The sequence below is a fragment of the Pelodiscus sinensis genome, chromosome 1 (assembly GCF_049634645.1).
Source record: "Pelodiscus sinensis isolate JC-2024 chromosome 1, ASM4963464v1, whole genome shotgun sequence".
NCBI classification, from domain to species: Eukaryota; Metazoa; Chordata; order Testudines; family Trionychidae; genus Pelodiscus; species Pelodiscus sinensis.
Window position 1 is genome coordinate 230,708,014 of NC_134711.1, and position 13,497 is coordinate 230,721,510.

Here is a 13,497-nt window from a genome sequence, read left to right on the forward strand (position 1 = left end):
TTGGCAAGCTTTGTGCTTCTGATATACTTCAAAAAAGTGTTGGTGTTAATTTTTGTCGGTTTTGTTAGTTGCTCTTCAAATATTTTTTAGGCCTGCTTAAATATACTTTTACATTTGACTTGTCAGACTGTATGTTCCTTTCTAGGATGTTTCCTCACCAGGATCTAACTTCAAATTTCTAAAGGCTTTTGTTTGTTGTTTGTTTCTAACCACTTCTTTTTCAAAATTAACAGGCATGCTATTTAGCCATCCCAATAAACCTTGTTGCACAAGGGAAAAGATATGGCTCAAAATATCACGTTATTTTGAAATTGGGCACTGTGTAGACAGGCCAAATTTCAAAATAAGCTATTTCGAAATAGTTTCAAAATAAGATACACAATTTGGGTAGAGCAAATTGCATATATTATTTCGAGTTTAGGGTGCTGTGTATATGCACCTTTACTTACTAAGTTCAAGTTCAATCAGTTTCCACCTTTGATTTGTCCTTTTTATATGTGTTCACTTTTTTTGATTGTATCCCTTTGGTACATATGGTCATGCCTATTTTCTTCCACAATTTGATCTGAGGAAGTGGGTCTGGCCCACGAAAGTTCATCACCTAATAAACCATCCTGTTAGTCTTTAAAGTGCTACATAGTCCTGTTTTTTCTTTCCACCTTTTGTTACTCCTGGGGGAATTCTGTGCTAAAACTTTTAAAATTCTGCACATTTTTTTTAAAATTCCGCAAAATTCTGCATATTTGTTAAAATAACATAATACTGCCAGTTTAAATTATTTTGGTAATTTATTTAAACTATAATACAATGAAGGGAGAATGCGAGTGAGGAGCACCGGAGGTAATCCCCAAACTTCCTTTGTCTAATTATAAAGAAGCTATAATGTTTGATCCTTTATTTCAAAATTACTAGTCAACAAATGCAAACAGCCATTAGCTCAGTGTTGCTCTTCAGTTACCTTTGTGTAAGTGAGGGCTAGGGAATCAAACTCACAATTTATATTGGCTACTGATCATTTCCAGAAGGATTAGTAGTAAACAGTTCATGGAGCACATTGTGATGGGAAATTTTTTCTGTCCAAACATTTAGAAATTACTAATGCACCATAAGCATTTATAAGACCGTGTTTTAGCCTTTCACACTCATCTAGCAATGTAAAGGAGCCTTAAAACTTTTACACCTGTGTTATACTCATGGGAGAATTCACAAAGACAATGAGAACAATTCATTAAGCAGGCAGGCTGCTGCCTGAAGGGACAGAGCCTGCCCCACACCTACTGCCGGAGAAAAATCCAGAAACCCTGCACCTCCATGCTGAACATGCCACAACAGTGAATGGCAACACACAGTGTCTCTGACACACATGCACGGTTGCCCAACCCCTCCCCCTTGTAGAGATTTACATATCTACCAGATGCTTTGGGCATCTGAACAGAAGTGCCTGCACTGCTAGGAAGGGGTGTGTGATTGCTCTTGAAGCTTCCCTTTGCTTTTTCCGCAGAGAATCAAAGAAATCTGCAGGAGACATGAGTTCTGTATGTGTGCAGTAATGCAGAATTTCCCGACAAGTACTTTTGCAGGACTACTATGAAAGTATTTGTTCAGTTTTGTGTACCTACAACCCCAGAATCAGCCTACAGCTACTGAATTAGATCTTGATAAAAGTTAATTTGCAGGTAATTTCATCCTGAAGCACATTCTTTCCAGAACACATTTCAGATTTCCTGCCTATGTCCCTAATCCAGCAAAGCATTTAAGCATGTGAGCAGTTCCACTGAAGTCAATGGCATTATTCACATTCTCAGGGTTATGTATTTGGTTAAGCGCTTTGCTGGATCAGGTCCCTTGCAAGTCTAGAAAACAAATTACAGAGTTAGTGATCAACAGATCAACTTCACTTTCTCTTGTATGAAAGTAGGCCAGTTTTCTATACCACCTGCAAACCCCAATTAGAACTTTGCAAGTATGGAGAATAGAGGTTATATGTTTCTCATATGTACACACCTTTTCAAAGTTCAACTCAAATACACTACTCTGATGATAAAAACAGACATGAAAGTCTATGGCTTTTTATGGGACATATGACTACCATAGAGTTCAATTATTCGGGAATGAAATAAACATAAAACTAAAACAAAAAATATTCTTCTGCTGTGCTATGATTTCTTATACCTTACTAGACAGATTAAACAGGAAAGATGGATGAAAAGTGCTATAAGGAAGAGTCAATAAAGAACAGACCCAAAAATAGTTGTTCACACACGGGTGCAGTGAAAATACCATATACTATCATGGTGGTTTACATGCCTTCGTACACATTAACATGTATTAAGCGATATCTGACTCCTTTAAAAAACAAATCACAAAAAGAAAACTCAACCTCTATGATTTATCAGTTAGGGCTGTTAACTGTTGTATAATATTAAAGTCAAAGATGGCTCTGCTAATATAATAATAGTACTTTGCCTTTTTAATGAATTTTTCATCTAGAGGCATACCTCCTATCCAGTCTTGTGAGGTAAACCTTATATACCCATTTTTCACCACATTAATGATGGAGCTGGAAACCAAACATAGAACTCCTGACTCAGACACCTGCTCTACAAAGCTAGTAGTGTAATCTCTTTGCATGTGGGTGACATTTCTTTAATCTATTTTTAGAGTCTATTGAAAAATCCTAGAACTTTCCAGCCATTTTTCCTATCACTGAATTAACTTTTTTAAAGTATTTGCATTGAAAGTTTTACACTGGTTTAAACTATTTTCTTTCATTTTGTTTCCCTCCATTGTGCTCATTTTTTACTCCCCCAAGTAACAGAGAATTGTAACATTTTGCTTATGTTAATCATTAAGTGCATTTAATTTTTGTATTGTTTTCCATTTGTAAGATGGAAATGGAACCTCTAGGCCCTTCTACAAACAAACGCTGATTAAAGAAATCAGTCTAATTTTCTTCAGGTGGGGGAATTACCAAGGGAAGAAAAGTAAAAATGATAGAAAGACAAGGGGTGTTTTTAGTTGGTCAGCCAAAACAGATTATTGCTAGCCTTATATACAAATTCTGTATTCACGACAGATTTAGCTTCTGCATTCAACCAACATGGTGCACCAGGAACTTAGCTACACAGCAAACTTTTTATTTTATTTTAAACTTATGGTGTCTGCTATGGAAAGCCCAGGAATGAACTTCACATATGAGAATTTCAGGCACATAATGACCCTGAACCTAACAGCTGTAGAAGCTATTTTTAGATCAGGAAATTAATCTCTCATATCCCAGCAATCAAGGAATGAAAAGTGGGCTAGATATTCCACACGAGAAGGATGGAAAAATCATACTATAAATCCTAAAGTTATATCATGAACTGCGTCCCCTTGATTTCAATGTGGCCAGAGTTTCATGAAAAGTACACAACTGTAACATGACAACCTCTTGGTCTATTGACCAAGAATTAAGCTTGCTGGTAACAGCGAATGCCTGCACAGTCAGAACATGCATAGACTCCAAGTAAAATGGCGATAACAGAAGGCAATGCCACAGACTGACAAGAATCATAACATGACAACCTCTTGGTCTATTGACCAAGAATTAAGCTTGCTGGTAACAGCGAATGCCTGCACAGTCAGAACATGCATAGACTCCAAGTAAAACGGAGATAACAGAAGGCAATTCCACAGACTGACAAGAATCATAACATAAGTTTATCTTTGGTATATCAAATGAACATAGTAGCTTTTTAAAGTGTTTAGTAAGGAGCAAAAAAAGACAGATTTTTAAAATAGCTCAGCTTTCTTTAAATTACAATCCATCACAGGAAATTCTAATTTTATATATATGTACACAATATTCTCTTTACAGATATCAGCCTAGTTGAAGAGCAGTATTCTTTCCTCTTTTTGCTTACCGCTGTCTTTCTCCATGCCCAGCATAATTTATTATCATTTTCTTTATGCTTTAGTCCAATTGGGATTGTAAACTTCTCAGAGCACAGCCTTTGGACCAAATTCTGTGGAGTTACTCTAGACTCAGTTATAACTGGTATAATTTACTGATCTCAATGGCATCATTCCAGATTTACGCTGTTGTAAATTAGGGCAGAATAAGATCCACTGTCTGCATATTTTCTTCTAAAAGTACTACTAGGAGGCTAAATAAATATCATTTTGTACAATTAGATGAAGTAAAAATACAAAGGTAAGTTGAAAGCTATGAATGAAAACATGAAGTTGCAAATGAACTACTTACTCTGATTTTTCACCATGTTTATTGATAGGAATGCAGAAATCCTCAAAGCATTAGGAAAGTACATGCAGATAACTGCCAACAAATCATTTTCTTGGCCCTAATCATGAATCAGTTTTAGTCCTGAATTTGTGAAGTTCCACTTGTTTCATTAGTCAATTGCATATTAACCAGAGATGTAAAAGGGGATCACTCAAGGTGATTTTCTTCACATATATTGTGGTACTACAAACTAGATGGATTTTGGTGATTTGTTTGCAGTTCTCAGTAGGGGTGGACAGACTCAATCATGAGTGCCTCTGTGCCTTTCATTTTTAGAAATCCCAAAGGATAGCTCTGGGCAATTGCTGTTCTGCAGCCAACTGTGTTCTCACTACTTTTCCTGTATACATGAAGCAGTAGATAGGCTAGCACCTCAATAATCACCATAAAGTCTAGACCTGTTTTAAGCCAAATGGGACAACATGGTCATTACAGGTGGTCACTAAAGGTGTATTTGTGGTAGCTCAAAAGAAGTGAAATCTTAAGAGAAAAACTAACATACTCTTTTTGTTTCAAACACTAACCTGGGTAGTTTCACCAGTACAACTCCCTTTGAGTTTAACTTATAAGTTCTTGGTCAGAGTCAAAGAGCCCAAACTCTGAAGAATCAATCCTTCATTTTAAAAAAGGAAATACGGGTATCTGATATATTGCAACACATGCATAAAGGGCATTTAAACCACCAAGACTGTATATGTTTTTCACTCAGCACTTGCATAAAAAGAATCATATGGGAGTTGGGAGAGGAAGGGTCACTCCTTCCATTCCTCGTTATTCCACCTATTTCTAAAACTTTTCTTTTTCATAGCTTGTCTACACTGTCTATTAAAAGACCAATTCCCCAACCTCTCCTTGTCATGAGGATTATTTAAACCTACTACCACTCATAGAAAACAAAGGTAACTCTCCCTGGAAGACACTCCCTCAACTTCGGGCAGCAGGCTGACCAGCCCAGCAGGCATTATTCCTGACAAGAGTTTCAGAAGCCCTTTCTCAAGCGGGACGCGCTGCTGTTCGGTATCGAAGCACTAAGGGGACAGCAGGGCTGTGTTTGCCTTCCGACGGCAGCTGAACAAACATCCCACGGTCCAGTGCCCTGCCCACCGCACCGCTCCCCAATGTCTCCTCGCCCTCCAGAGAGGGGGGCTTTCCACAGGGCAGGGACATTTTGCCAAGTAACTTGTCCAGCGGCCAGAACAAACCACCCCGGCGCGGTGACTCTAGGAAGGGCCCCCCCAGCCGCCGAGACCCCCGGCGAGCTGGACCCCCCGAGGGTGACCCGCCCCGGCCCTGTCCCCGCACCAGGCACCACGGAGCCCGCCAGGGCGCGGAACAAAGAGCCTGCTCCGCTGCCCCCCTGGCGGGCAGGTCCCCGCGGCCCCGGCCGGAGCCAGCGGACTCCTGAGCCGCCCCCCGCGGCGGTGCCAGGCACGGGGCGAGGGGGGGGAGGCTCTGCCGCTTCCCCTCCCTGCCCTGCCCCGGCGGGGCCCGCGGCTCCCTCCCCAGCGCCCCGCGGGGCGGTACCGGTGAAGCGGCCCCCGCCGTCCCCGTGTCCGCGCCGCCGCTGCAGCACGAAGTAGCCGCTGCTCTTGTGGGTGAGCCAGAGCTTGAGCGCGTTCTTCAGCAGCACCTCCTCGGGCCGCAGCCACATCGCGCCGCGCTCCTGCCCGCTCGCATCCCGGCCCGGCCGCGGGGGAGGAGCCTGGGCGCGGGGCCGCCGATCCCTCCCCGGGGCCACCGCGGCCGGGATTCGCGCTGCGGCGCCAGGAGACTCCCCCCCGCCGCCGCCGCAGCGCCGCCCCCGCCCGGCACACGCCTCCCCGTCCCGCCCCAAGAGCGCCGAGCCCCGGCGGCCACCCCCTTGCGGACAGGAGAAAGACACCGCGGGGGAGCGGCAGCGCCTCCCTCTGCCCTCTGGGGCTGGGACTCACTGACCGCCCTCAGCCCCTCCCTGCTCCCCCACAGCCCGCACTAAGCACTTGCTTCTGGCCCTCAGCTCAGGGGGACCTGGGCTCCACTGATTACTAGTGGGGGGGAGGCGCAAATATTCCTGCTTAAGGCCTGGAATGGGTTGGTACCGGCAGGGATTCCCCCTAGACTTCATTCCCACTGAGAGTGGAATCAGCGTCCCCTCCACACTCGTCCAGCCCATGCCTGCCAAAGGCAGGAATCGCTCCTCTACCCAACCCTAATGCCAGGAATCAGGGTTCTCCTACATCCCCTAACAGAGATGGGCCTGCACACACAGCAGCTGCTGGAACTTGAGGTGGTTGCCATCACATACGTAATTTACAATTTGATTTGATGCCTCTCAACACCCTCACTATCTAAACTTTAAAAACAACAAATAGTCTAGTAGCACCTTAAAAGACTAACAAAACGTATAGATGGTGTCATGAGCTTTTGTGGGGCACAGCCCACTTCTTCAGATGACAGGAGACTGTTCCACTTCCAGCACCCCTGCCTGCCAATTCCTGGAGATGTCTCTTTTTTTGCTTCTCAAGGAAGGGAAGGCCTTATTAGGTTAAATATTGTACTGCCCCCTGGGGAGAGATGTTCAGCTGCACGCACAGTTTTCTCTCAACATCCTCTTGTGAACAGGGGCTGTTAACAGGGAGTTCTCCAGATAAAGGAGGAAGCTAGTACAGGACCCTTGAAGGAAGTAGCTGTCTGTAGTTTGTGTCTGGGGGTTTTCTTGCTGTGTGCTGAGCTTGTGTTTGGGTGGGGGGGGGGGGGGTTGGTTTCGTTTCATTTTGTTTCCTTTTGTTTCATTTCTTTTCTTTCCTCCTCCTCCCCCCGGGAGTAAGTGCTGTGGCTTGTGGTGGAAGCTGTGAGCTTCTAATCAGGGTTTGAAATCTAGAAGCCTTTGCTCATTGGTTGAGGCTTAATCAGGGAGATGGGCTATCAGGCAGTCCAGGGCTTTATAAAGGAGTGAGTGAGCAAGCAACTAGGGAGTTTATAACTAGAGGCTGAGAGGGAGTTGGGAAGGGGGTGAGATACACTTGCCATTCTTTAAAATCTTTTCACTATACTCCTGTCCTTCAAGGATGCATTTAATACATCTGAGGCAGCTCTCAGAAGGAAGCCAGGTATGGATAGTGATGGGTCTGCTGCTGTTACCTGCACACCATGTGCCATGTTTGTCTTCCTCCCAGAAGACAGAAGGGACTTCATCTGCACTAAGTGCAAGCTGGTCACCATTTTGGAAGAAAAAAATAAAGGACTTGAGGGCCAAATATCAACCCTATGCTCCATCAGAGAGGATGAAGACTTCCTTGATAGAAGGCAGCGTTTAATCCTGCAGGCACAGCAGGCTGAAGAGTACAGTTCAGATAAGGAAGAAAACTGGCAACATGTAACCTCTAGAAGGAGAAGGCGGCCACCTCAGGTATCCCCCATCCCTATAGAGGTAAGTAACCGCTTTCAGGCTCTCTCCACAGGCACTTCATGGAGAAGGCTTTGGCAGGGACCTCTCAGGGAAGAAATCAGAAGGGAACACCATCTATCAGAAGGCATGGGATGTGTAGCCCTAGGGATGGGGGTTCTATGACCACCACCCCCAAAAGAAGAAGATGGGTGGTGGTGGTCGGGGACTCTCTCCTAAGGGGGACTGAGTCATCCATCTGCCATCCAGACCTGCAGTCTCGAGAAGTGTGCTGCTTACCAGGAGCTCGCATTCCGGATGTGACCAAGAGTCTTCCCAAAGTGATTAAACTTTCGGATTGCTACCCCTTCCTGCTTCTCCATGTAGGAACTAACGATCCAGCCAAGAATGACCTTGAGCGGGTCACAGCAGATTATGTAGCACTGGGAAGAAGGATCAAGGAATTTGAAGCGCAAGTGGTGTTCTTGTCCATCCTTCCAGTTGAAGGAAAAGGTCTGGGTAGGGACTGTCGAATTGAGGAAGTAAATGCGTGGCTACGCAGATGGTGTCGGAGAGACCATAGGACTCTGTTCTGGGCACAAGGATTGTTAGGAAGAGATGGGATCCGCCTAACCAAGAGAGGAAAGAGCATCTTTGCGGGCAGGCTTGCAAACCTAGTAAGAAGGGCTTTAAACTAGGTTCATTGGGGGACGGTGACCAAAGCCCTGAGGTAAGTGAGGTAGTTGGACACCAGGAAAAATCACAGGGTATGTCTACACTACCACCCTAGTTCGAACTAGGGTGGTTAATGTAGGCAACCAGAGTTGCAAATGAAGCCTGGGATTTCAATTTCCTGGGCTTAATTTGCATATTGTCGGGCGCCGCCATTTTTAAATGTCTGCTAGTTCGGACTCCGTGCCTGCGGCTACACGCGGCACGAACCAGGTAGTTCGGATTAGGCTTCTTATTCTGAACTACCGGTACACCTCGTTCCACGGGCTTCAAATCCCGGGCTTCATTTGCAACTCCGGTTGCCTACATTAACCACCCTAGTTCGAACTAGGGTGGTAGTGTAGACATACCCCCAAGGAGGAACGAGCAACAAAGGAGGACCCCTGATTCGGATGGAGAAGGTAGGGTGATCACAGGGCCGGCCCGAGCCCTTTCGGCGCTCGCAGCCTGGGGCCCGCCTCTGGGGTGCACAGCACATGTGCTGCCCAGCCTGACCCGGCCAGTGCTGCTCACGTACGCGCCGGGCTGTGCAGGCCCCCGCGGCCATAGGGGGAAGGGCACCATGGGAGCTGGGCGCACAGCACCTGATGGCAGCTGTAAGGGGCACCATGCCCCCCTTACAGCTGCCATCAGGCGCCCTGGGCAGCTGCCCGGTTCGCCCATGCCCAGCTCCTGTGTTGCCCTTCCCCCCCCCCCCCCCGATGGCCACGGGGCCCTGCACGGCCCAGCGCGTGCGCCAGCAGCGCTGACTGGGTCAGGCTGGGCAGCACATGTTCGAACTAGGGTGGCTAGTGTAGCCATGCCCTTAAATACCTGCTTAACTTTTAAATCAATGGAACTATTCACATGCTTAAAGATATGAATCTGTGTAAATGTTTGCAAAACTAAATATCACTTAAACCTCTAAAGTATGAGATGTCAGGGACTGACTAAACATAGTCAAAATGGCTCAGTGCTAGGATTGTTTCTTAACACACACATTATTTATTATTTTTGTTACTGTAATGGAGTCCTTGTCAAAGACTAGGACTCCACTGTGTGAGGGGCTATAATAGCAAATAAAAAAGATGGTCCTTGCTCCATAAGGCTTACAATCTAAGTCTCTTTGGCATTTGTGAAATCTACCATTAGAAGTTCGAACAAACCACAAAAAAACAAAACAGTAACTTGCTGGAGTTTCCACTGGTGAAAGGCCCAAACCTCGATAGCAGTGGTAGGGAACTTCCAGTGCACCAGGCACACATGATTCAATCATGGATGGTTAGTCACTGGTGGGCCACCAGATGGTTTGTTTACCTGAATATCCATAGGCATGGAGCCCTGCAGTTCCTAGTAGTTGTAGTTTGCCATTCCTGGCCAACGGAAGCTGTGGAAAGTGATGTCCCAGTCAACGCCACTTCCCATAGCTCCATTGGCTAGGAATGGTGAGTTGAGAGTCTTTGTGTCTGCGTACACTCAGGTAAACAAACTGGTGGCCCACCAGGGGCTAAGCCTGAGGAAACATGTGCAGCCCATGGGCTGGATATTCCCCACCCCTCATCTATAGGCAGAAGAGGAAGATCTTCACTAATTTTTGTTCAGAAAATGGAGTGGGATAGGCATTCACACCCCGTGGTCATTTTAAATAGTTCTGAAGAAGGGACTTTGAAAACCAAGCACTATTACTGTAAATCCTGGTATTAGTTTATACTTGTCATCTGGATGACCAGTGAAATATTCATGTCTAATTCCATGTCCAGAGTTCTCTCTCTGGGTCAGATTCCTGTTTTAGCTGGAACAGTCCTTTTTGTAAGCATTTCCCTGGTTGTCCCAACATTTTTGGCAAAAACTGTGTATTTATCCTAGTTGCTTTTGCCAACTGAACATCAAATCTGGCAAGAGCAAATTGGATAAATGCACAGATTGGGTGGGGGAGGGGAGGAGTGTGATGCCTAGTGGGGGGGGAAAAGAGGAACATGCGAGGGATGGGGGGGCAGGGCAAGCAGAAATGCCACTCCTGCATAGGAGGGAGGGTTTGGGAGAGTGGCTTAGTCCAGGCCAGCCCTGCATGAGTGGGCGGCAGGGGGTCTTGAGTTGGCTTCATGTGCAGGAGGTAGAGGGGGCAATGAGGTGGTCCCATGTTGTATCCCATTTTCCCTTTGGGAAAAGTAAGTCCATTATAACTACTTGAGTAACTGAGAGGAGAACCTTTCTCTCTAGAGACTTGGTCACTATGGACCAAATGAGGTACTGCTAAATTGGGCAAAGTTCCCTATTAATGGATAATTTTGTTTAATAAATAAAGGATTTGGCCCTCTGCTTGCAATGCACAAGATGCTATATGGATTCTGAATTCTGAAAATTCCAGCATTTGCAGCCAGGCATGTGGACATGGCCAATGGTAACAGGCATTTGGAATACCTGAAGAGGACAGTTTTGATTGCTTTTTAGGTATCAATTAAATAGTTGGTTAAGCCAAATACTGTAAGCTGACTATAATTTGTTAATGTTTTCCTCGCAGTGTGTGCATGATCTACACAAGTGCCAGAATTTTCTTTTCATACAACAGAATGGGAAACAGAAGGAAAAGTGAATGTACCACTAAGATGAAATATTAAAGGCAGCAGATGAGGGATGGAAGAACAATAATGTCTTTTAAAATATTAATTATTGAATGAGAAGAGGTTTTTTAAAATGCTCAGTCAGAACATGGGTATTCTACAGTGTAGATCGAAGTAGTGAGCAGGGTGGTGTTTTTAACCTTTATAAAATAGCTTGGAAGATATTTTGATTTTTTTAAAATTAAATAACTGCTGCATGTATCTAGATTTGTACATGTTCATTCCTTCCATTGTCCTCATTTTACACTCTTATCACTATTCTTTTTTTTCCTAGAGTTGCACATCGCGTGCACTGACATCTTAGTAAAACTAAATATTGGTTTCAAAAAGAAAAAAATGTATATTTTTACAACAACTTTCAATCCCAAGCACTCAAGAAACAAAATACAACCACCTCTGGCAATCAGCTGATTACAGGCAACAACTAATGGAAGTTGATACTGGAGGGATTCTCGCCCAACTCCACCACCACCACCACTTTTTACTGGTTATTTCCCGCAATCAAGATTTCAACAGTCTAAGAACCTTTCTTAGGAATCTCACCTATAGTCTTGCATTGATGGTATGTACTGATAAACAAAGGAAAAAGGGTGATCCATTTGTAGTTCCCACCTCGGATCTCTGAGGATATAAACTTTTCAGGTGTTCCTTAATAAATTTGATAAAAGAACAGGATAAGTCAAGCCAAGAAGAAAGAGAAGGTATCTTTCAATCAAATGAAGCTTTATTTAATTTTGGAGGAAACAGACTGAAAGAAAATTAGGTTTCTGGATTTCTTCCATTCATAATATGCCTTCTGAAAAGGACAATAGGCTAGTTATGATCACTGATATTATTTCCAGATTTAAATATCAACAAATAGCACAGGAAACAGAATTTGCAGATTAGACTAAATGAGAGCATCTAGGGTTAGCAAAGAGCTTCTTGGAAACTCTCAAAAAGGAGTGGTGCTTAATATGCTTGGAATGTGGCATTGTATTTTGAGGCAGTAGTGGGAAGCAATATGAGTTAAGTCTGATCTTCTGTTCCTGACTTGCTGTGGGTATATCTACACCGCAAAAACAAAACAAAAAACTTCTGTGGCAGCAAGTCCCAGAGCCTGGCTTAATTACTTGGGCTTGCAGGGCTCATTCTTTGGGCTACAAATCGCAAGGTGAATATTTAGGCTGAGGCTGGAGCCCAGGCTAACAGCTTCTCCCATTTTGCTGGACTTCAGAACCCAGGCTCCAACCCAGCCTACTTTTTTTAGCCCCTCGATTGACCCAGGCTCTGGTTCCATGGAAACAATGCTGCCAAAGATCCTCCAGTCTGGTGGGAATCTGCAAAAACAGTTAATACACTCAGGTTTGTATTAATGTTGTATTGCAAAATACATGGGTGTGGAGGGGCCAGAATGGAAGTGAAGTAAACAATGTAAGAAAGACTGGAGATCCCCTTCCATACTGAAGAGGATTGGACCATACATGGATGATCCTTCCATGCACGTATCTCAGTGGAAGTGCTCAAGAGTTTGCAGTACGTGTCCATTATCATGTCTGACTAGATTGCAAATAGCAGTTAACAACAAAGTACATATTTTAGCATTCACTCCAGTTCCAATGAAGTAACAAACACATAGATATCTGTAATAAATGTTAGTGGTTTAAATAATTGATTTGATTAAATTAACAATGACTTTGTAAAGGACATCATAAAAGTATATTTTGTTACCCCTTTTGACTCAAACAGGTAGTCAGTGTCTGGGACCTTGCAAGTTATTTCCATTAAGGAGATACATTGATGAAAGGGTCAGATTTTTTTTTTTGTGCAATTCTGTTTATTTACCAAAAATGTACATAAAGTCCTATTTCCCTGTACATAAAAGTTGTCAAACAGTTGGATCCAGTTTCTTTCTTTCAAAGTCACTTTCAGCCCCTAAAATTTCTTTCTTTAGGACAGTGGCAACCAAACTTCACTGGTTCACATAGAATCTTCTTTAAAAGTTCTTGGGAAGTGAATTGATGGGACATCAAGCTCAAATACTACGAGTGGTACATGTGCCACACTTTGGAAACTTTTGCTCTCCTTTTCTCAGGGCTGCACCCTGAATGCTTAGGCTGTCTGTCTGATTGGCTTTCTGCTGCTTCTCCTTCAAGTTCTGTTTTTTCTTGCTCTAACTCATAGAATCATAGAGCTAGAAGAGACCTTAGAAGGCCATCAAGTCCAGCCCCCTGCCCAAGTCAAGACCAATCCCATATCTCTAAGTCTGTCTACATAGCAGCATTATTTTGGAATAACACTGGTTATTCCAAAATAAGAAAGAGCGCATCTACATTACAAGCCTTTATTTTGAAATGTCGAGCTTGAGAACTTCTTACTCCAATTCATAGTAACCCTCATTTTACGAGGAGTAAGCGAAGTCAAAGGAAGAGTGTTCTTCCTTCGACTTCCTGCTGCGTAGACAGCTTAATTTGACTTTTGGCACTATTTTAACTTCAACTGAAGTTGTGTATTCTGACTATAGCCTTGGGCTGTGT

At 44.0% G+C, this 13,497-nt stretch overlaps 1 protein-coding gene across 6 annotated transcripts in view; it reads right to left on the reverse strand.

The window, feature by feature from the left end:
• Window positions 1-13,497, reverse strand: part of TBC1D8 (TBC1 domain family member 8) — a 105,414-nt gene that overhangs the window by 72,118 nt on the left and 19,799 nt on the right. Inside the window, exon 1 of one of the 6 annotated variants that reach the window (XM_075917115.1) lies at window positions 5,810-6,072. The exons of 2 other annotated variants lie outside the window; for them this stretch is intronic. In XM_075917115.1, the coding sequence (XP_075773230.1) occupies window positions 5,810-5,936 (127 nt within the window). In that variant the 5' untranslated portion in view covers window positions 5,937-6,072. Of the gene's footprint in view, window positions 1-4,246; window positions 5,618-5,809; window positions 6,073-13,497 lie in introns of those variants that run through there. 3 more of the 6 variants (XM_075917123.1, XM_006133187.4, XM_006133188.4) reach the window with 3 other exon arrangements.